General features: G+C 40.0%; 3 protein-coding genes across 3 annotated transcripts; all 3 read left to right on the top strand.

Moving 5' to 3' along the window:
* The first annotated feature begins 278 nt into the window (after nucleotides 1–278).
* On the top strand, nucleotides 279–3,244 carry LOC148191291 (uncharacterized). The gene is made up of 8 exons (XM_088101788.1): nucleotides 279–549; nucleotides 674–761; nucleotides 998–1,177; nucleotides 1,279–1,458; nucleotides 1,573–1,746; nucleotides 1,962–2,113; nucleotides 2,245–2,371; nucleotides 2,952–3,244. The coding sequence occupies exons 1-8, from the start codon at nucleotides 503–505 to the stop codon at nucleotides 2,961–2,963; spliced, it is 960 nt and encodes a 319-aa protein (XP_087957914.1). The 5' UTR covers nucleotides 279–502; the 3' UTR covers nucleotides 2,964–3,244.
* A 4,268-nt stretch (nucleotides 3,245–7,512) lies between these two features.
* LOC148191292 (protein CLT2, chloroplastic-like) lies at nucleotides 7,513–10,417 on the top strand. Its single transcript, XM_088101987.1, has 3 exons — nucleotides 7,513–9,060; nucleotides 9,178–9,323; nucleotides 10,206–10,417. The coding sequence occupies exons 1-3, from the start codon at nucleotides 8,807–8,809 to the stop codon at nucleotides 10,259–10,261; spliced, it is 456 nt and encodes a 151-aa protein (XP_087958113.1). The 5' UTR covers nucleotides 7,513–8,806; the 3' UTR covers nucleotides 10,262–10,417.
* A 6,016-nt stretch (nucleotides 10,418–16,433) lies between these two features.
* Nucleotides 16,434–20,551, top strand: LOC148191293 (uncharacterized). The gene is made up of 2 exons (XM_088101989.1): nucleotides 16,434–17,383; nucleotides 20,366–20,551. Exons 1-2 carry the CDS (start codon nucleotides 17,137–17,139, stop codon nucleotides 20,455–20,457), a joined length of 339 nt encoding a protein of 112 aa, XP_087958115.1. The 5' UTR covers nucleotides 16,434–17,136; the 3' UTR covers nucleotides 20,458–20,551.
* Nucleotides 20,552–23,195: the final 2,644 nt, after the last annotated feature.

Below are 23,195 nucleotides of genomic sequence, written 5' to 3' on the forward strand. Positions count from 1 at the left end.
TTATCACTTTTAAAGAGATTTGATAGGAATTGATTCACTTCAACTTAAGTTACTGTTTTTTTAAACTTGATTTATTCTATTCATGGACTATTTGAACTGATTTATTAAACCAAATATATTTTCGTAAGCTATATATTTTATAATTTATTTGAAAAAATAAAGTAAAGCGAAAGCATTATTAAATATAGTAAGGGTGCAAATAGTAAAATATTGTTCTTTTAAGAAAAAAAGGTTTCTTTGGGCACCCATCTTGTCCCGTTCTCAGTTTCGCAAATCCCTTCCTCCGCCACAGTATCTCACTCTCAATACCATCCACCGCCAAGAAGCCGTCACCTTCTCTCTGTCTTTGGTCGTTGAATCTTTCTCCCTCCCTCTCTGTTCATTTTTCCCCTTAACCTTTCTTCATCAATAATTTAATTTCTGTTTCTATCAAATTTCAATCACTCACATTCCTACAAAAAGAAGGTTCAGGATTGAAGATTATAGAAAATCATCTCAAGTCATGGAAAACAGTGCGAAGCATTTAGATGAGGACGTTATCAAGGAAGAGTAGGTTTTTTTGAATTGTTCCTCTTCCTTGAACGTACATCAATTTGTGTTTGCTTCAAATTTTCTGATACGCAAGTAATAAATTGGAGCATTTATCTTTTAAAAATCGTGTCGTTTTTCGCAGAGAATCGCCTAAACTTGCGGCGTTGTTGAAAGAGATGAAGGAAGGGCTTGATACTGTGAGGCTTAAAGTTCAATCTTTAACTGCCAAAGTGAGTGGCCCTTTTTTCAATTCAAGTAATTTTTTTTAAGGACTCCGTTAACGTCATTTCAAATTCATATAATATTAAGATTTAAAAGAAGTTTTTGTGTTGTTTGGACATGAAGTTTCGCAATTTGGGCCTTTTTGGGGATTCTATAAGTTTTCTGTTATAGCTAAATATACCCTGATATCAATGAGTGATATGATTATTGTTATTATTGTGTCTCTCGATGTTTCTTATACCAGATGAAAGAAGGTCAGTATCCTACAGCAGATGGATTTAGCTACCTTGAGGCTAAGAATTTGCTGCTTTTGAATTATTGTCAATCCCTTGTTTATTATTTATTGCGGAAGGCTAAAGGGTTATCAATAGAAGATCACCCTGTTGTTCGAAGTGTTGTAGAGATAAGATTGTTTTTGGAAAAGGTATAGTTTTATCCTTCTGTGTGTTGATCTTCAAGGGCTTCCATGTGTATATTTACATTGTATTATGTGTTAAACATTTGACTTCCTGGTTTCCATTGCAGATTCGGCCAATTGACAGAAAACAACAATACCAAATCCAGAAACTAGTGCAGGCTGGTGAAAATGCAGCCAAAAGTGATATTCAAAGTACGGAGCCAGATGCGTCCAATAAGAGTGAGGATGCATCAAAGTATCGTCCCAATCCTGACATGCTAGTTAGCAAAGTAGACTTAACCTTGCAGGTCAGTCAGTGTATATGTGATATTATAAATGGTGTAAAATTTGGTGTACGCAGGGTGGTAATATCTTGAAAAGGGTATTTTTCTGGTCTATCTAACTTTTATTATATGATGTAGGATGGACATGATACATATCAACCTGTAAAGTTTGCCCCTACTTCTATGGATCTAGAAAAACCTTCTAAGCATGAAAGAAATGCCTTGCGAAGAGAAAAAGAAATTCTGAAACAAGCTAAGCAGAGTGATTATATCAGGACATTGATGAATGATATGGAGGAAAGACCTGAAGAGGTAAAGTTATTTTTAGTGCTGAATCATTATGACTTATAGTATGCTTGGGTTTCAGTTAAACTCCTTTCAAAATATTTTCAGACTCAAATGTACAAAGAGAGCATCCTTCTCGAAAGTACTTTTAACTCCTAAGAATATTTTTTGAACTATTATCCGAACTTGCATTTAATGATTTTACGTAATGGTTTGTTTTGGCTGCTCACTACTCTACTCAGGTGAGGGATTTTGAGGGAGCTAGCAAAGAAGTTGATAGATTTGTCTCCAAGATGGAGAAACGCGCTCAGCAAGAGGAGGAGATGTTCACTCGTGTTCCTCTTACGAAACAGGAGAGGAAGCGAGAAAAATACTTGAAGAAATCAAGAAATGGGTATGGGAAGTGTTTGGAATGTTTTCCTTTTGTTTCTCCATTCCTAACAAGTAAAACGAATTAAATGTGTGATAGTATTTTTGTTTAAATACATTTTTTCTCTCTTAGCTTTTGTGCTTTTTCTATTTCAGGTTGCAAGGTCTAACAGAAAGTTTCTATGATGAAATCAAAACATTACCCTTTGAAGATAGAACTGAAGAGCAAGTAATGGGATCTGGTAAAGGAAGCAGCAGAAAGAGCCGAGTACACAAGCGAAAGGTATGACATTTTATTCTTTGAAATTATGTGAAAATTGTAGACTACTTTTTTGAACTTCATATACGAAATTTTGTTTAAGTCGAATTATGTGGATGTGGTTTATGTATTGTTGCATCTGCATTGCATATGACCAACCAAATTATTTGATGATTGCTCTAATATCCACTGTGTGTAATAAAAAATTATTTAAATAAACTAATGTCTTATTCCTCTGGAGTAAGCGTGTAGAGTTGGTTATTTGTCGACTAGTTTTGTAATTTTCGAACCAATTTTTGGTCATGGAGAGTTTTACTATATGTACAGTTGTTTACTGATAGTTCTGAGCTGTGTGCTGAACACAGTTGTTTACCCGCACAATACGAAATAAAGTTAAAAATGCCCCTTGAGGGAATTTGCTCACCACCAACACAAATTTTGTACGTATTTGAAAATTTGAGTTTTATCCATCAACAGATACACACTTTCCCTTCCCTTATGCTTGGCTTTTAATTTGAAAAAGGACTTTTTAGTGTATGCATTATCAACCGACGTGATTGCATTGTACTGTTACAGAGAACTAACAATTTTGGCTTCTTTGCAGAGGAAACACTGAAGGAGGAGATTTAGGATTTTGACCTAATGGGTTATGGGAGACTGACCACCGCATGCTGTTGGAGGAAGTAATATTAGGTTGAATGCAAAGGAAATGTAAAAGCTAGTGTTGGGTATTGGGGAATTCCTTCATGTTTGTAGATTTATTTTGTAGGTTTATTTTTGTACTTTATTGCCATCCTAATTAGCTGGTGCCCAATGGGGAACGTGGATTGGAGATTTTGGAAGCGATGAAATAGTGTTTTTTGGTTTATTATTACCATTGCACATCCAATTATGTGATGCACGTCTTTTTTGGTTTTACCTTTATGTCCGAGTGGAAAAATGCATAGATATTAAACTGAATATATTTTTAATTTGTTATTTCACGGGTCTAGGCCATTGGTTGGTTCTTTTGTACATGACCCAATAGTTTCTCGTATTGTGCTAGATGATAATCAAATATAAGAGTTAGTTTGATAGTCATGAGAAGATAACACCATATAATAAGATTTTGATAAACATTTAATATTTGATGTATATATACTTAAAACACAAATATGTTGCAAGATTGGAGGCAATAATAATGGTGGTTATAATGATAAATATAAAGAACCAAAATAGTGAAACAATATAACAACTACATTATCTAATTAACCAAAACTTAAATAACATTCAATTTAAAAACATATAGAAAATTTGATCACATAATAAATCGGACTCAATTGAAAATTCTCCTCATGAGAAACTAATATAATAATGAGATAATACTAATAATAATGAGAATAGTGATGATAATCCTAAGGATAATGATGAGGATAAGAATAATTATGGTGACAATGAGAAAAAAAGGGTGAGAGTGAGTGTAGTAATGTTGATAGATTTGATGGTTATTGCTTGCGGTCATGATATAGTGACAGAGGAATCATGGTAATACTGATAGTTAAGATTATACATGAAATGACAACCTACCATGCAAGATAAATAACAAGACAATAAATTGGATAAGGTGATTATTATCCTATCATATTCTATCTGGACCTAAAGTATTGCATTGTATAACATGGCAGCTAACAAAACTTTAGCTTGGAAGTCATATATAATTATTAACGGGTGGCTTTTCATTGAAATACCTGCTCGGACAAGTTTTTCTACACATTTCTTAATGGAAAAATAGGAAATAAATAAATAAATTTAATTTCTCTTCAACTAAGATTAACTTATACACAAGTTACAAGTAAAAGAATTAGATACAATATATGGAAAAAGTTATAAAATTTATAACTTAGCTTACCACATAAGCTAATTTAATTTGTAAAAAAATCTAATTCCAATTTTCCTTTTATATTTGTCTCCAAGAAGGAGCTTGTATTGAAATTTATATAAACATGCCTCAACTCTAAATATTGTGTTAAAAAGCGAATTTAAAAAAGATCACTTAAAAATGTTCGCACCTTGCATTTCTGTCAAATGCATTTTTCTGTTATGTATTAATGTACATGAAAATATACCAGAACAAGTGATGAGAGATATATGCATAATCTTAAGTTACAATAATCCAGTGGAAGAACGAGGAAGTCAGCCATCATAAAGCAACTAAGTGACACTCAAAAGTGGAAACCGAACAAATTTTCGGCTCAAAAGAATAATCGCAAGGATAGTGAGTATGTATAATTCGAGCATGTTGGAGAAAATATATTTCACCGTGAACAGTAGTACCTGGAGGCTGCTGATATTCTTTTGGGCAGGGTGCCCAGCCGATAGTTCATCCTCAGAACTGGGACGGTTTCAGTCCACTTCAGAGCTGTTCCTCACAGGTCGAGATGTGTTGTACAGTAAGAGACCACACAGAAGAATTCCACAGCCAAGCAAAAAAAATGGGCTCAAGCTTGTTCCCTCGGGAAGATATGGTAATGGTAGAGAAAGAATATAAACAGATATAGGATACCTAATCCTCCAATGGTCGACCGGTAACTCGGGCGACCTGGTGACAGTTAAACCAATACGAGGCCTTCTTAAAGATCGTAATAGTGTGCGATCGCGTATTGTCGTCAACCACTTGGTCCTCGACAACCAAATAGTGATGTCGCGACATAACGTTCGCACAACGCACGACAAGTCGCCTATTCATGTCGACGCACAGGATAGTCGACATACAGAGCGCGATATCATAGCATGCGGTTACAGATAAGCAGTTACGCATAATCAGCTAACCAACGCCGCGAATAAATTCGTGTTTTGTTTGAGGACTTATATTATCCGATTGCAAACATGTTCGTCCAAGTTGTGGCCGACCTTGGTGACTTGGGACAATAGGATTCCCAAGGTATAGTTTTGCATCGATTCACTAAATAAAAGTCGTTTATCATCCGATATTTTTTTAACATGTTTAATTGTGAACACTCCTATTTTTTTTATATATAAATAGAGGAAGATCTGGTCGGGAGTAAAAAAGTTTTTCCAACATCTATCGATTAGTAAGAAAATGTCAATGTGAAAACACGTTGTCAAAAGGCTAATCGTTTACCCGGTAAACAACGGATCAATAAGGTTTCCAATTGGCTTATTACACAAAAAGAATGTTATTTTTTTAAAAGATATATAAGGAGTATTTTTTTTTTAAATCAAAGACTTTTTTTTTTTCTATTCTACTCCTCTTATTCTATTAGAAATTTTGTTGAGTCTTTTGTCTAAATAAAATAAAAATAATAAAAACTCTAAATATATAGATTAACACCAAGTCATTTCCAATTTTAACATAAAAGATATTAACATTATTTATTTTTAAATTATAAAAATAAAAGAAATATAAAATTTAACTTAAAAAAATATTTAACATTGTATATTATGTGATAAAATATTACTATTGTACTTATTAAATAAATATATTTAAGAAAACGAAATACATCCGTCCAAATGATTTAAAGCATAACCCAACAACTTATAGAATTTATTTTCAAATTCCAAACATGGAATAAATTAAGAGTAAATTGAACGAGGATGCATCTAGGGCAGTTAAAAAATGAATTTTATTTTAATAATAATTTTTTTTGTTATAGTCGGGTCATAACAAAATATATATATATATATATATATATATATATATATATATATATATATATATATATATATATAACGTTGTAGTTTTTTTTTCAGTTGATACATTTTAGCAGAGTGTACGGAATTTTAGTAGACAAAAATAACCTCATATATTATGGATTTTAAGTTTTAAGGTTAAGGGTATTTGAATAATTTTCATTTTTAAAACTAAAAAGACAAGAAACTTCCAAACCTTTATTCACCTTTATTTTATCTCTTATTCTTCTCAATCTTCATTTCTCTCAACCCTTTCTCTTTCACCTCTCTCACTCTAACATTTTCTCCATCATTTCTAGTAGTTCCAATCGAAAAAATTAGAAACACTCACATTTCTCACTAATCCAATTTGTTTATTTCTCATCTCCGTCATTTCTCACACCCACACACAACTCGTGACACCGCTATTTGTTTTTCGTTAATCTGTTTTCCACTTTAATAACAAATAATTGATGAAAATTATTCAAATATCATTGACCTTGAAACTTAGATACCATAATATATTGTCTACTAAAATTCAGTACACTCTGCTAAAATATATCAACTAACTGAAAAAAGAGAGCTTATGTATGTTAGCAAACCAATTGTTTTGATAAGTTTTCTTAAAAATAGTTTTGACACAACTACTTTTATTTGACAGAACAAAGGATTTAGATTTTACATAAACATAAAACATATAATAAGGATAAAAAGAAAAGAAATATATTAAGACACATCGCATCATGCTGAGTAAGTGCCCAATGAAATGAAAATCCAACTATTATTTTTATTTGGTGCATTATTGTTTTTGTAAGATGTGTGGCATCCCAATTATATACGTCATGCATATATAATAAAGACGTCATCATGCATAATATAGGAAAACAGTCAAGAGTATTTAAGGATTACAGTCATCCTTAGAATAGTGCGAAATTGACAACTAGAGTATTAGAATTTCTCCCTAGAAAATACGGAAAATTTAAAACTTTAAATACTTAAAAGTTCTTCCAAATAACATGAAATCATGGAATAAAACTAGCAAATCTAAGCTGCAACACTGCCATCTCCATCAAGAGCTGCTCCCAAAGTATCCTCTTCGCCATCTGCTCCCATCCAAGTGGATGATCATCACCAAAGAAACATACACAAGCAATACAAACAAGCAAGGGTGAGCTAGATATAAAAAGCATGTTATACAATCTCACACGACGTGCAAAAGTCATCAAAACATGGTAAACTGACATCACAAGACTTGTTACTTTATACCCCGACCCGTTGCTTTATAGACCGACTCGTCCGGACTAGAATGATTACCGAGCTATGGCGGGTTATGCACTCGTGGTGGCCTCTACTGCTTTGCAAAGCCATTGCCATTAGGTTCCACCCTACCACATGTAAGGACCGCATATTTTAAGTGGTGGGGACAGGGCAGTCACCTACTTCTTGTATTATTGGAAGTGCAATTATTACTGGAAGGAGAGAAAAGGAGAGGGTCTCATTTTTTGGCACCAGGGAGAGCAGCCACAGGAAAGGAACCCTTTCTTCCGTTTTCAACCGTCCAAAGAGCACTCAAGGGAAGCAATACTGACGTTAAAAAATGCGGAGAGGAGGATTTGGGTTGGGCATCTTGTGAGAGTGGAGTCCTTGATGCAAGATCTGGGAGAGGTGAAGTGGAGATCTGCTAAAGTTGCAAGGAGATCTTGAACTGCACGTCTTGGGGGAGATAGATTCCAAACCTTACAAAGGGAGTCTTCAAGAGGCAAGGGGAGTTGGATTTATTTCTTTGATTTTTGAGATAATCTGTTTTTGATGCAAATCTGGAATGAAGGGGATGAAAAATGGGGTTTTCTGGAATCTGGTGCAATTCTGCAGAACGCGCGTACGTCCAATTTTGGTGAGTCAAAATTGGACGTTCGTCCAATTTGCTCGACCAATTAGTGGTCGGCCAAAATAGTACGAGCGTTCGGTTTTGGTGTTCTAAGGTAACGAGCGTTCGCGTTCGTCCTTAAGTAAAGTTAGTAATATATTAGACGTTCGTCCAAACTGTATACAGTGAATTAGTAATTTTAGGTGTTCGTCCTTAATTAAGTATTCTCATGAAGCAATGTGTAGCGTTCGGTTTGGTGAATTAGTGATTGTAGCGTTCGGCCTTCATATGATATTCTTAGGTTTGAATCTTAATCGTTCTGTCTTCATATTATTTGTTCTCAGGTAGCGAGCGCCCATAAGTAACTTTCGATTTTGATGATAAATGTTCTCAGGTTTCCTCAGGTAGAGAGCGTCCATAGGTAGTAGCGAGCGTTCATCTTAGTGGCGTTCGGTCTTGATGTTAATTGTTATCAGGTAGCGAGCGTCATTAGGTAGCCTTTCCTCTCGATGATAGTTGTTCTCAAGTAGCTAGTGTTCGGTCTTAATTTGGTACCCTGAGGTTTAGTTTGAATACGTTCGGCCAGTAATTTAGGTGTTCGGCAAAGTGCTCTAGGCGTTCAACCAAGACTCAAAACGTTCGTCCTTATAGTGTTCTGTCTCATAGCGATCGTTTATAAGGAATGATCTTTACTGGTGATGTTGCTCTGAGGTAGCAATCGTTTATGGGGAGTGATCGGCCTTGATATTTGTTCTGAGGTAGCGATCGATTAATAAGTAGTGATCGGTCGTGATGATGCATGTTTCAGGTAGTGATCATTCATAGGTAGTGCTCGGTTTGGATGATGCTTGTCTCAGGTAAGGATCGTTAATAGTTAGTGGTCGTTCGTAGGGAACGTCCGGTCTCGATGATGTTGCCCTCAGATGTCACTGTCTTCGAAGCTACCGTTACACTTTTCCGGCAACGCTCGATTCACTCGCAACCATGTCCACCACCACCCAACCGCACTCAGAATTCGTGCTTCAAACGCAAGTTCATCGGGAAGTGGCACCAACCTCGTCTTATTGAGCTCCACTGTCACCGTTACATCAGCGGTAGCCAATCGCGTGCTTTACAAATTGGCCCTTGTTCCCATGAAAGAATACCCTTTTTTTCTCGTCCAGTTCATAACTTTTGGGTAAACCTCTTTGTCGCTGCTTGTAAATGCATTTGTTTGCTGTTTTAACTCTAGGAGAATCTGTCTTTTTGGGGATTTCTTAGTGCGTTGAACAGTTGTAGTTTTTGTGTAACGTAGGTATGTTGTTATATATTTCTCCATCTTGTATATTCGGTACCGGGCTAGAATAGTAACCGATGAGATGATGGCAATTCCGAAATTGCGTTTTGTCGCCATTGGACTTCTGGAAGCTTTGGGATTGGTTGCTGGAATGTCTGCTGGAGGTACTGACTTTGCTTGTGTTTTAGTCTTTAACCGTGTTTTATTTCCATGCCACTAAGATTTTTATACTTTCAATCAAGCAGAGATGATCTTATAATAGTTACTATAAAGCTCAACAAATTTTCTATACTTGACTGTAGATGCAATGTAAATATTTTTATAATGTCACAGTGTGAATGAAATTAAACTCCTTCTAGTGGTTTTTTAATTGATTAAAAGCTTTTAATGGTGTCTATTGTGTGTTCAGTGTCCTCACCGCACTCCTATTTATAAGACCCATTTTTTTTATAATGTTGAGGGTGTGCGTGTAGAATGACTGCAATTTTAGCCACATTAAAAAAAAAAGTTATAAATTAACTTATGTTCTCACATTTCAATGAAGTATTAATTCTTTTCTTCAAATTAATTGGTTTCTATTTCTTATTAAAAATAATATATTTATTGGATAGAGCGAAGCTATTTCAGTAAAATTGTTTAAAAAGGTGATGTAGCTATTGTTGCTCTTAATAGATGTGCAATGCCTTAAAGTGCAGCCATTGTGGAACAGAGGGAGTACCATGGTCGCACATCCCATTGGAGTTGTCTGAGCTTTTGACTAAATAAATAATATGTTAGGTTTTATAGTGTTAATAGTCAGTAATAGAGGAGTGTGAAATGAAAAAAGTGACTGGGACGTTTGAAATCTTTCTAGAGGAAAGAACAAAAGCGGAGGTTACAATTTTTTTGTGATGAGTACTTTGAAAATGAGTTTCCACCTTCTGCCAAGCTACAATGAATTAAAATCAACATCTTTCCATTTTAACTCTGCTCTTAATTTTCTGCCAAACATACCCTTCGTGTTTGTTTTCAATGTTTCTGAAATGAATGTTGATTACCCTCTGCAGCCTTACTTCCTGGACCAGTCATACCCATATTGAATCAGGTATGTGAAATATTTTGAGCAGCCCTTTTCATTGAAGGATGAGAGGGGGTGACAAACAAAAATACATGTTTGTCTTTCTTTAAAATAGTATACATCTGCCGTTTATTTTATGTAGCTGTGGAGTGTACTTTTTTTTTCTGATTTGCATTTGGCATACTTTTGGTAAGGTCTTGTTTGAGAAGATCTTCTTTTGTTTTAGCAGTTAAGATTTGAGAATTTGATTGAAATGATGTACCATTGATTCAGTGTAGTCAATGGTTTCTGAGAAGCATGATGGTTTTTTGTAATATATTCAGAATAGGGGACCTTATAGCACTGATCAATGATTTAAACCGGCAAATTTATTGGTAATAACAATAAATCATAGAGTTGACTTTTATTAACTTGTAGCATCATAGAAACTAAGACTTTTGTTTCTCTGACCAAAGGTTTTCTAAAACCTATCACTCTCATTTTTTGTCTTTCAAAAATATTTTGATACAACCAGCATCTTCCAGTTTACTTTTTCAAGGACAGTCCATTCTTGTTCATGGATTGAGCTGCCCTGTCTCTCACTCTGATGGCATCGCACATAAAGCATTTCATTGCCATATTTATAGTATCACGTAGCAGTCACTTCTAAAGTGTATGTTAGGGGCTGGCGAGTTTACGAGAGAAGAAGATATAGGAGAGAGAAAGAAGGGTTCCGTACGGTAGAGGACAGTGACCGAACGATTGAAAGGGGGGAGCACGATGACCGAACGATAGAGAAAGAGAAAAAGAGGGCTAAGCGAGTAGAGCGATGACGAGCGAGTGGAAGCAACAACGAGCATTCTATCTGACAGCAGTAGGATAGGCGGGAAACTCAAAGGACGTACTTCAGGATATTATAGAAGTAAATATAGTAAATAAGGATAGAAATATTCTTACCAGATAATTATAATAAATAGGCATAATTACTATTATTCTTTACCTTTTTGGGAAGGAGTAATTAGTATTAATAAAGGAGGAACCTAGGGTTGAGGTAGCTTTTGACAAAGGAGTGTTGTCAGAGAGGTTAGGCTCTCAGGTAACTGACGGAGACCCTGCTCCCAGTTATTGGATGTTTATTGTGATACCAATATTTTCAATTTAATAAAGAGTTTTATTCAGTCAAATACCATTGTTTATTGCCTGTGGGAGTGTGAAAGGTTGTGAGTGGCAAGTTCACGTACTCAGGTACGTAACAATTGGTCTGACCTGCCGGATCGTCAAGGGAGGAAACTGCCGGATCCTAATAGAGACGAGGGAAAATCATCATGGAGGGAAGAGTGAATGTCATTTAAGGAAGATTGGTGGTCATAGAAATCTCCATGGGAGGACTGGAGGCAGCAGTCCAGGAACTGGTGAAGGTGATAGGAGAGCGAGGTCGACGACATGAGGGAAATCCTGATGGAAGTCAGGGTTCTGTCAACGGGAGAAGGAATGAGGAGGACGAGAGAGAAGGTAGCGGGCTAGATGGGGGTACCCGAGAGGAGCAACCGTATTGGAGGAGAAGGGTAGACTTACCCTTCTTCGAAGGCAGCGATCCTTTGAATTGGATCTATAGAGCGGACAAATTCTTTGAACTGCAAGGAGTGCCGGAGGAAGAAAAGCTGCACCTAGCCTACATCAGCATGGAGGGAATCGCGGGACACTGGTTCAGGTTTTGGAGGGAGAAGGCCAGGAACCGCTCGTGGGCCGGATTAAAGGAGTCGTTGGTGAACCGTTTCGGAGGCAGAAGCCGGGGAACGATCTTCGAGAGACTGGCGGCCTGTAAACAATCAGGGACCGTGGAAGAATACATCCAAGAATTCGAAGTGTTGGTCGGCCAAGCAGAAAAAATACCTGACGCACAGCTGATGGGATACTTCATGGCAGGATTGCAGGAGGGGATCCGTAATCAACTCCGATTGCTTGACCCGAGGGAATTGATGGACGTAACGAGACTAGCAAAGGACGTGGAAGAGTTCCAAGGGGGCGTAAAGGCTGGAGGAGGAATCATAAGCAAGAGCCAGACGTGGGGAAAACCGAGCGGTTCAGTAATGAGGACGAACGCCAGTCGGCATAATCAGAATCGAACGGGAATCGCAGAGAGGGGGCAGACAGGAGGAAAGGAAGGGATCCCGAGGCGAGAAGGAGAACGAACGTTCTCAAACAACCAAGAAAGGAACGTGCGGGATTTACCGTACGCTGAATATGTCAAACGAAGGGAAGAAGGGAGGTGTTTCAGGTGTGGGGGACCGTTCGGTCCAGGCCATCGTTGTCCGGAAAGGAGTCTTCAGATGCTGATATTGGCCGAAGACGAGAAATCAAGCGGGGAAGAAGAAGCTGAGACCGAACTCGACCAAATGGAGCTATCGGCATTCTCGACAGGAGGGCTCACCCAGCCCAGAACGATGAAATTGCATGGACAGATAGGAACGAAACAGGTACTGATTTTGATTGACAGTGGCGCCAGCCACAACTTCATAAGGAAAGAATTGGTAGAGGAACTGGCACTACCCGTAGTAGATACACCACCCTATAGGGTGAGTTTGGGAGATGGGCAGAGAAAGGAGACGAGGGGTTGTTGTGAAGAAGTAATGATTCGCATGGGAGAAGCGGTGATCACCGAACGGTTCCACCTATTTGAACTGGGCGGAGTTGACGTGATACTGGGGGTAGAATGGCTGGCTAAGCTGGGAGAAGTAACATTAAACTGGGGCACGCTAACCATGGTGTTCGGTCAAGTAGGGAGGAACATGACCATTAAAGGAGATCCTACTTTAACTCGGAGAGTGGTGGAACCCGAAGCATTGTTCAAAATGAAAGAAGTAGAGGTCTGGTTGCTAGTGTGGGAGCTTGGGGAGACAGAAAAGGACGAGGAAAGAAAACCGTACGGTCGGAGAGAAGGACCGTTCGGTCCGGAGATGACAAAGAAGCAGACGCATGACATGACTCGAATTTTGGATCAGCACGCGAGCGTATTTCACGAACCGAGCGGACTCCCGCCAGATAGGGGCATGGTTCATCAAATTCCATTAAAAGAGGGTACGAATCCCGTGAATGTAAGGCCGTACCGTTACCCCCATGTGATGAAGGGGGAGATTGAGAAACAGGTGGCCGAAATGCTAAAAACGGGCGTCATAAGGTCGAGCAACAGTCCATATTCGAGTCCGGTAATATTAGTGAAGAAGAAGGATGGCAGCTGGAGATTTTGTGTGGATTATAGGGCCCTTAACCAAGCCACGGTACCCGATAAATTCCCTATCCCACTGATAGAGGAATTGTTAGACGAACTGAGAGGGGCCAAATATTTCTCGAAGGTGGATTTGAAGTCAGGCTACCACCAGATCCGAATGGGAGATGGAGACATAGAGAAAACGGCCTTCCGGACGCACCAGGGTCACTACGAATTCATGGTTATGCCATTCGGCCTCACCAACGCGCCAGCCACATTCCAGAGTGCAATGAACAGCCTGCTGCAGCCTTATTTGCGGAAATTCGTACTGGTGTTCTTTGATGATATATTGGTGTATAGCCGATCCTGGGAGGAGCACTTAGAGCATGTGGGGACGGTGCTAAGGGAACTCGTGACCAATAGGTGGGTGGCCAACCGAAAGAAATGTGAGTTCGGCAAAACTCAAATAGGATATTTGGGTCATCGGATATCCGCGAGGGGTGTAGAAATGGACGAAAAAAAAGTAAGGGTCGTGATAGACTGGGAAAAACCTAAGACAGTGAAGGCCTTGAGGGGATTTCTGGGTTTGACAGGATACTATAGGAGGTTTGTGAAGGATTATGGGAAGATTGCCAAACCCTTGACCGACCTTCTTAAAAAGGGGGAGTTTGCATGGACGGAGCAAGCCGAGGAAGCTATGTCAAGGTTAAAGAAGGCCATCACTACTGCACCGGTGCTGGTTCTACCTAATTTTGACCAGCCTTTCCACATTGAGTGTGATGCATCGGGAAGAGGGATAGGAGCGATACTCATGCAAATAAAGAAACCCATAGCTTTCTTTAGTAAAGCGTTATCCGAGGGGTCACTGAGTAAATCGATATATGAGAAGGAATTAATGGCATTGGTTTTAGCCATACAACACTGGAGGCCCTACCTCTTGGGACAACGGTTTGTGGTTCACACCGATCAAAGGAGCCTGAAGTACCTTTTGGAGCAGCGTATCACCACTCAGAATCAGCAGAATTGGATTGCGAAGCTCCTGGGTTATGACTTTGAAATTGTGTACAAATCAGGTGTCACCAACAAGGTAGCAGACGCCCTATCACGGAAGGAAGAGGATGATCCGCAGGAAGAAAAGGAATTGAGGGTTGTGGCCCGACCTTACTGGCAAGACTTCAGGGAGATTCTGGAAGAAGTTGAGGCAGATGAAGAGTTAAAGAAGGTGATAGAAGATTTGAGAAAAGATCCCAACTCACATCCCTCGTTCACTCTGGAACACGAGAGGTTACACTATAAGGGGAGGCTTGTGCTGTCTGGCCGATCGGCCTGGGTACCCAAATTGATAGCCGAGTTTCATACCACGCAAACAGGAGGACACTCAGGGGTATATCGGACTTATCGCAAGGTGGCGCAATCTCTTTATTGGGTAGGAATGAAGAAAGCCGTAACTGACTTTGTCGCAAGCTGCCTGGTATGTCAACAACATAAATATCTGTCATCCTCTCCGCAAGGGTTGTTGCAACCTTTACCCATACCCAACGCCATTTGGGAGGAGATAAGCATGGATTTTATCGTTAAGTTGCCCAAGTCCCACGGGTATGATGCTGTGCTGGTAGTGGTAGACCGCCTCAGCAAATACGGACACTTCATACCACTGAAACATCCCTATTCCGCTCGGACCGTAGCTGAAGTGTTTGTAAAAGAGATTGTCCGGTTGCATGGGGTGCCAATATCTATCGTGAGTGACCGGGATCCACTGTTCCTGAGTAATTTTTGGAAGGAGTTGTTTAAATTACAAGGAACTCAACTGAAGATAAGCACCGCCTATCATCCTGAATCCGATGGACAGACTGAGGTCGTGAATAGGGTATTAGAGGGTTATCTGAGATGCTTCTGCTCAGAACAACCAAAGGAATGGAGCATAGTACTACCTTGGGCGGAATATTGGTATAATACTAGCTATCAAGAGTCGGCGAGATGCACCCCATTTGAAACAGTATATGGGAGGTCTCCTCCCTCCCTGCACAGGTTCGTTCCGGGGAAACCTTAGTGGAAGCCGTCGGCCAGGAGTTACAGACGAGGGATGAGGCACTCAGCCAGCTAAAACTCCATCTAGCCAGGGCTCAAGAATTAATGGTGAGGCAGGTCGACAAGGCAAGGAGACCATCCAATGTGGAGGTAGGAGATTGGGTGTATCTAAAGATCAGACCCCACCGACAGACATCGATGCCGTCCATACTGCATTCTAAACTAGCCGCTCGGTATTTTGGACCTTTCCTGGTCATACAGCAGATAGGAGAAGTGGCATTTAAGTTGCAACTACCCGAAGCCGCGCGGATACATCCAATGTTCCATGTGTCGCAATTAAAGAAGGCCGTGGGGGAGAACAGGGTGGAAAAAGAGTTACCCATAGACTTAGAGATGGAGGGACCGTCTCCCTAGCTGATCAGAGTTCTGGATCAAAGGCAGGTGCAACAAGGAGAGGACGAATGACAGGAATTGTTGATCGAATGGCAAGAGGGAGGGCCGGACGGGGCAACATGGGAAGATGCCATAACCATCCGAGATCAATATCCGGACTTCAACCTTGAGGGCAAGGTTGATCTTCAGGAGGTGGGCAATGTTAGGGGCTGGCGAGTTTACGAGAGAAGAAGATATAGGAGAGAGAAAGAAGGGTTCCGTACGGTAGAGGACAGTGGCCGAACGGTTGAAAGGGGGGAGCACGATGACCGAACGATAGGGGGAAGAGAAAAAGAGGGCTAAGCGAGTAGAGCGATGACAAGCGAGTGGTGTAAGACCCGTATTTTAAGGACTGGTGGGGACATGGTGGTCACCCACCTTTTTCATTATTGGAGGTGCATTATTACTTACTGGAAGCTTAGCAAAGGGAGGGCCGACATTCATTTTCCAAACACATTCTTTCTCTCTCTAAAACTTCATTCCAAAATTCTCTCACTTCTCTCTAAGATTCCAGCACCTTGGACCGTGAAGGTGGCTTTTTGCTGGACCAACTACGTCTTTAAGGTGTTGGACCGTTTCCTCCAAGTGCTACTGGTGCTGTTGCCGCTGTCCATCCAGCCAGGCAGTGACACCTCTTGCATGCTGCTACTGCTGTCCGTGAAACCAAATCAGACTGTGTGTTCTCTTCATTTTTGCAGGTCTCAAGCTTGCTAGATCCGTGAGTCAACTTCATTCTCAAGTAATTTGGTGCAGCATTTGAAAAAAGGAAATCAACCTGTGATAAGAAGTGCACCGTTCCAGCTCCAAAACAATTCATGCGTGTTCTTTGGAATAAAAGAAGCAACGTCCTCTTCCTTCAGATGTCCCATGTGCACTTTCTTCAATTAATTTCTTGGACATGGGGAATAAAGTCGTGAGTGGTGTGTGTTTCTTCTAAACCAGTTTTGAAATGAGTGATAAAGTGGGCCATAATGCTTTCTTCCAACAAAATAGTCACCTTATATTATATAAGTGGTGGCTCCCATTTTTATTCTAGCAATAATGGACATGCAAAAGTGTAGGGCCGTGTGCTATTTACACTTCAACAAATTCAACTTTTGCATTTAGGAGTCCTCCACGTGAGCTTTCAACCAATTGGTGGCCCCCTCATTCCATCAAGCACGGTTTGCATACTCCAAAAAGAATGTTCCAATTAAATTCCAAAACATTGCTTGCTGCCGAAATGAATGGCCATGGGCCGTGTGGCTGTGAATCAAAAGCATAGAAGAGAGCCATGTGGGAGAGCAGCCAGAGGAAGGACACCCTTCCTTCCATTTCCAGCCGTTCAAAGAGCACCCAAGGGAAGCAGCACCAACTTCAGAAGTGCAGAGAGGAGGATTTGGGTTGGACATCTTGTGAGAGTGAAGCTGTTGCAGTAAGATCTGGGAGAGGAAGGGGAGAACTACTGAAGTTTCAAGGAGATCTTGATCTGCACGTCTGGAAGGAGATAGATCCCAAATTTACATGGAAGTCTTCAAGAGGTAAGGGGAGTTTGTTTTATTTCTTTGATTTTTAAGATAGTTGTGTTTGCTGCAAATCTGGGTAGGATTTGGGAAGAAGGGGATGAAGATAGGGTGTTTCTGGGTTTTCTCTGGAACCTGCGTGATTCTGCAGAATTCTGCAGAATGAGCGTACGTCCAATTTTGGTGAGTCAAAATTGGACGTTCGTCCCAACAGTGCTCGACCAGATAGTGGTCGACCAACTTCAGAACGTTCGTCCAATTCTGGTCAAATTGGACGTTCGTCCAAATTGATTGAGCGTTCGGTCCTGCACGAACGTCCGAGTTCGTTCGTCATAATATAAGGGACGCTCGTCCAAGAGGTATTTAAACAGTAACTTATGAGCGTTCGTTCGTAACTTAGTATTTTGGTGGAGTAATCTTGAACGTTCGGCCTTGATCTCAAGACGAACGTCCGTAGGTTGTAATGAGCGTTCGGTCATTCTATGGGTTAACGAACGTCCGTTCTTTAAGGATTTTGATCTTTAAGCGCTCGTCCAAACAGTGATGAATTCAGGATAGCGTCCAAGGTTTTAGCGTTCGGCTGATCGACTTTGCGTTCGGCTCGGTAGTTGAGCGTTCGGTTTTGGAGTATAAGTGAGCGTTCGGTTTTGGAGTATAAGTGAGCGTTCGGTTTTGGAGTATAAGTGAGCGTTCGGTTTTGGAGTGTAAGTGAGCGTTCGGTTTTTTTGATATCAGAGAGCGTTCGGTTATAAGTGTTCGGTATGGATCTTAGACGTTCGTCCTTGTCTTTGAGAGCGTTCGTCCTTGAGTTGGTGAGCGTTCGTCCTAGAATTGGTGAACGTTCGTCCATAGTTTTAGGAGCGTTCGTCCTTGGTTTTTGAGCGTTCGTCCTTAGTTCTGTGAGCGTTCGTCCTTGGAGTTCGGGAGCGTTCGTCCTTGGAGTGCTGGAGCGTTCGGCCTTTGATGAGGATTGATCCCAGAACGTTCGTTCAGACAGCATCAGAGTTGGAAATAGCGTTCGGTAATAATGCATAAATCCGTGGGAGTATTTTGAAGCAATTATTGAGAATTGTTGGTTATTTTCCTTGATCCAATATTGGTTTAGTTATACATATTATTGAGAATATGTATGACTTCGTGATTGAGCACGTATATTCTAGTTATACATATTATTGAGAATATGTATGACTTCGTGATTGAGCACGTATATTCTAGTTATACATATTATTGAGAATATGTATGACTTCGTGATTGAGCACGTTTATTTAGTTGGAGGTGGTACATACACTATGTTATTTACTTGTAACTTCGTCGGTCTTTTTAGCATTTTTGCTAGTCTCACGCGTGAGACGGAGATTCGAGTGTCACCTTCTTCTGCGCGAGGAGGTGAATGTCTCGCCCACTGACTTCGGCTCGTGTTGAGTATAGTGCATCGTTACGCGTAGTATCGATGTTTTTACTCGTTAGTCCTTGAGGAGTCGGGGAGATAGGTCTGAAGTCGCGATGGATGACGGCTCGGGTCGCCTGTTATTGAGAGCAGGTTATGACGACGAATTACAAGTAAACGACATCAGTTTATGAAAGACTAGTCTGCAGAGTCATGTGAGTAGATTTATCATGGGGATTGTTATAGTATTTGTAGTGGGTTTATAATGTGATAATTCTGGTTATTCATCTGCATGTTGTGGCTGTGGCTTCTAACTGTGATAGTCGTACAGATACGGGAGAGATGGTAGTACAGATAAAGTTGGATTTGGAATACTTCAAGAGAGAGACGAGAAGTAAAACTTGTTGGATCTATAGGTAGTAACGAGCGTTCTTACTAACGACGTTCGGTCTTCGTGTTATTTATTTTCTGGTAGCGAGTGTTATTAGGTAACAGTTGATCTTGATGTTAGTGGATCTGAGGTAGCTAGCGTCCGATCTTAATTTGGTAACCTGAGGTTTAGTTTGATTACGTTCGGTCAGTACTGAGGTGTTCAGCAGAGTACTGTAGGTGTTTAACCCAGACTCAAGCGTTCTTTATTATAGTGTTCTGTCTCGTAGCGATGGTTCTTAGGGAATGATCTTTATTGGTGATGTTGCTCTGAGGATGTAATCATTTATAGGGAGTGACCAGCCTTGATAGTCGTTGAGGTAACAATCGATTAATAAATAGTGATTAGTTGTGATGATGCATGATTCAGGAAGTGATCATTCTTAGGTAATGCTCGGGTCGGATGATGATTGTCTCAGGTAAGGATCATTAATAGTTAGTGGTTGTACGTAGGGAACATCCGGTCTCGATGAGGTTACCCTCAGATAGAATTAAATCCAGTAAAGTGATCAATTAAGTGTTCGTCTGAAGGGTACTTAATCTGTGGTGTGCGAGATTTGATCTTTGAGCAATCGTTCGAATAGTGTTCGAAGTAATAGTAATTGTTCTAGTAGAGTACACTGTCTTAACGTGAAGTCTAAGCACTTGATCTTAATCAGCGTTTGATCTTTTGGTATTCAACCTAATGGTATTCGGTATAATAGCGTTGATGTTTAGTTTCGAGCTTAAGTGATCAATCTTAATGTTCGTATAAACAGTATCCGATGTAATATAAGTTCGTTGATTTATCGTTTGATTCAGTAATGATATGATATCTGGGTATGTATTGAGGTTGAGTGCACTGTAGTAGGATGTCTTGATCTGTGGTTGATTGTGGATATATTGAGGGGACTAAGAATGAAATCACAAGTGGGGCACCTTCCATTGATTTGCTCATCAATGTATCATCCGGATGAGAGTCTATTGTGTACTGGATTGATTATTAGGTATTATGGGATGAGTGTCCAACAGGAATTGTGGTACGTTGGTTTGAGGATGTCCGATTTAATTATCATATGATATTTGTGTTGAAATAACTATGCAAGTTTTATAAATGATGTGTTTCAGGTTAACTCACCCTTACTTTGCTTGTTTGTGCATGTGAATGCGATGATCGTATAATGTGTGATGTTATACGGGAGCAGTTGAAGGATTGTCACGTGATCCTGTGCAAGTGGAGGAAGAGATGGAAGATCGAATTAGAAGGATTCAATGTTATCTTTGCAGTTGCGTCTGAGCTTAAAACTGATGTATAGATTTTAGTTGATGTTCGGGATGTTATGTATTATTATAATATTTAAGTTTTGAAATAATTTTTAATTTTGGGTGAATTTTTGGGATGTTACAGTAATGGTATCAGAGCAGTTCATCCTTAGGATGACCTGTGTGTTGTGAGTTTGCCATGTCTTCTCTGTGAAGAATTGAGTGTAAATGGTATGATTTACCACTTCCTCCGTGTCTATATAGTAAGGTGTGTATCTAACTAGATGTTTTGAGAACAGAAAACGTCTTGATAAGAGTAATGAGGGTGCACACTCATGACTTTTACCATAGATGGTTTTCCTTTCTTAATTCTGAAGGTTAGAGTTAAGAAGGAGTTAGAGTTTTAGTGGAGTTTCCTGTAGTAATTCATGTCTTGTTCTTGCTTTCGTGGTGGTCTAATGTGCTCGATAGTAGTAGAGGAATACATGTTCAAGGACAACTTGAGTTGTATACCTTTATTAGAATTGGTTTAAGCCTTTGAGACAAGTTCTTGCTGCGAAGATAGGAGTTAGAAGACTTAAAGTTAAGCTTAGGAGGGCAAGTGAAGATATTGGAGTTTAGGAGTAAGGTTATGGGTGATGAGAAATTCCAGAAATCAAGCCATAAGGTCATATGTTGTACTTTCGCAAGGAGTTCAGAGGCTAGATTAAGAGAAGCTTTGGATAAATATGGTTGTAACAAGGTTGGAGAAATAAGTTGGGTTTAGAATATCAGTAATGTTAACAGTCAGAAGAAAAGGACGTGTTGGCAAGAAACTGGGTGACGCTGTGAGAGTTTGGTAACATGAACCCAGGTATTAGTGATGGTTGGAATCTGAATAAGAAAATGGTGGATGACCTAAAATTTAAATTAAGAATGGAATAGGAAATTCTATAGCAGACTAGGGGAAATAAGTATCAAGAAAGGAAGTAGAAGGAGAAAATTTCGAGAAGTAGTTAGATAAGGCAAGACCTCCTGGAAAATGATAGTTGCTTCTTAGTGTTATCACCCATGGAAGCGACTCAAGCTTCAGATCTTGCGGCGAAGGAGAATTCGGAGTGTAAACTTCGTGGTCGCGAATGACTTCTTTGATGTTTTCCTGAAAGAAGTTTATGGTTTCCTCCTTCACAAGAGCATGAAGATCATTTTAGGTAAGTGTTTGAGGTTGAGAGTATGCAAGCCAGAAAGGATTTGTCATTTGAAGTGCAACCAGTAAGGATCGAGGACGAACTGTTAAACGATTTAAGGTCATCTGGAATGGTATAACAGGCAACCACCTGAAGGTTAGAGGATGAGATGAGAGAAATTACCTCGACTAGTTCCGATAAACTTAATTTTCGAGGACGAAAATTTTTGTTGTTGGGGAGAATGTAAGACCCGTATTTTAAGGACTGGTGGGGACATGGTGGTCACCCACCTTTTTCATTATTGGAGGTGCATTATTACTTACTGGAAGCTTAGCAAAGGGAGGGCCGACATTCATTTTCCAAACACATTCTTTCTCTCTCTAAAACTTCATTCCAAAATTCTCTCACTTCTCTCTAAGATTCCAGCACCTTGGACCGTGAAGGTGGCTTTTTGCTGGACCAACTACGTCTTTAAGGTGTTGGACCGTTTCCTCCAAGTGCTACTGGTGCTGTTGCCGCTGTCCATCCAGCCAGGCAGTGACACCTCTTGCATGCTGCTACTGCTGTCCGTGAAACCAAATCAGACTGTGTGTTCTCTTCATTTTTGCAGGTCTCAAGCTTGCTAGATCCGTGAGTCAACTTCATTCTCAAGTAATTTGGTGCAGCATTTGAAAAAGGAAATCAACCTGTGATAAGAAGTGCACCGTTCCAGCTCCAAAACAATTCATGCGTGTTCTTTGGAATAAAAGAAGCAACGTCCTCTTCCTTCAGATGTCCCATGTGCACTTTCTTCAATTAATTTCTTGGACATGGGGAATAAAGTCGTGAGTGGTGTGTGTTTCTTCTAAACCAGTTTTGAAATGAGTGATAAAGTGGGCCATAATGCTTTCTTCCAACAAAATAGTCACCTTATATTATATAAGTGGTGGCTCCCATTTTTATTCTAGCAATAATGGACATGCAAAAGTGTAGGGCCGTGTGCTATTTACACTTCAACAAATTCAACTTTTGCATTTAGGAGTCCTCCACGTGAGCTTTCAACCAATTGGTGGCCCCCTCATTCCATCAAGCACGGTTTGCATACTCCAAAAAGAATGTTCCAATTAAATTCCAAAACATTGCTTGCTGCCGAAATGAATGGCCATGGGCCGTGTGGCTGTGAATCAAAAGCATAGAAGAGAGCCATGTGGGAGAGCAGCCAGAGGAAGGACACCCTTCCTTCCATTTCCAGCCGTTCAAAGAGCACCCAAGGGAAGCAGCACCAACTTCAGAAGTGCAGAGAGGAGGATTTGGGTTGGACATCTTGTGAGAGTGAAGCTGTTGCAGTAAGATCTGGGAGAGGAAGGGGAGAACTACTGAAGTTTCAAGGAGATCTTGATCTGCACGTCTGGAAGGAGATAGATCCCAAATTTACATGGAAGTCTTCAAGAGGTAAGGGGAGTTTGTTTTATTTCTTTGATTTTTAAGATAGTTGTGTTTGCTGCAAATCTGGGTAGGATTTGGGAAGAAGGGGATGAAGATAGGGTGTTTCTGGGTTTTCTCTGGAACCTGCGTGATTCTGCAGAATTCTGCAGAATGAGCGTACGTCCAATTTTGGTGAGTCAAA

This window comes from Vigna umbellata, chromosome 11 (genome assembly GCF_029865625.1).
Source record: "Vigna umbellata cultivar VRB3 chromosome 11, Vumbellata_1.0, whole genome shotgun sequence".
In the NCBI taxonomy this organism is placed as follows: Eukaryota; Viridiplantae; Streptophyta; class Magnoliopsida; order Fabales; family Fabaceae; genus Vigna; species Vigna umbellata.

What these genes read in the sequence shown, in the direction of transcription:
- LOC148191291 (XM_088101788.1), top strand. Translation starts at nt 503, where the DNA reads ATGGAAAACAGTGCGAAGCATTTAGATGAGGACGTTATCAAGGAAGA. An exon ending in GAGGACGTTATCAAGGAAGA is followed by an intron (nt 550 to 673) that starts GTAGGTTTTTTT and finishes CGTTTTTCGCAG; the next exon opens with AGAATCGCCTAAACTTGCGG. An exon ending in TGGAGGAAAGACCTGAAGAG is followed by an intron (nt 1,747 to 1,961) that starts GTAAAGTTATTT and finishes TACTCTACTCAG; the next exon opens with GTGAGGGATTTTGAGGGAGC.
- LOC148191292 (XM_088101987.1), top strand. Translation starts at nt 8,807, where the DNA reads ATGTCACTGTCTTCGAAGCTACCGTTACACTTTTCCGGCAACGCTCGA. An exon ending in GTCCAGTTCATAACTTTTGG is followed by an intron (nt 9,061 to 9,177) that starts GTAAACCTCTTT and finishes TGTGTAACGTAG; the next exon opens with GTATGTTGTTATATATTTCT. An exon ending in TGCTGGAATGTCTGCTGGAG is followed by an intron (nt 9,324 to 10,205) that starts GTACTGACTTTG and finishes TACCCTCTGCAG; the next exon opens with CCTTACTTCCTGGACCAGTC.
- LOC148191293 (XM_088101989.1), top strand. Translation starts at nt 17,137, where the DNA reads ATGTGGGAGAGCAGCCAGAGGAAGGACACCCTTCCTTCCATTTCCAGC. An exon ending in TACATGGAAGTCTTCAAGAG is followed by an intron (nt 17,384 to 20,365) that starts GTAAGGGGAGTT and finishes ATACGGGAGCAG; the next exon opens with TTGAAGGATTGTCACGTGAT.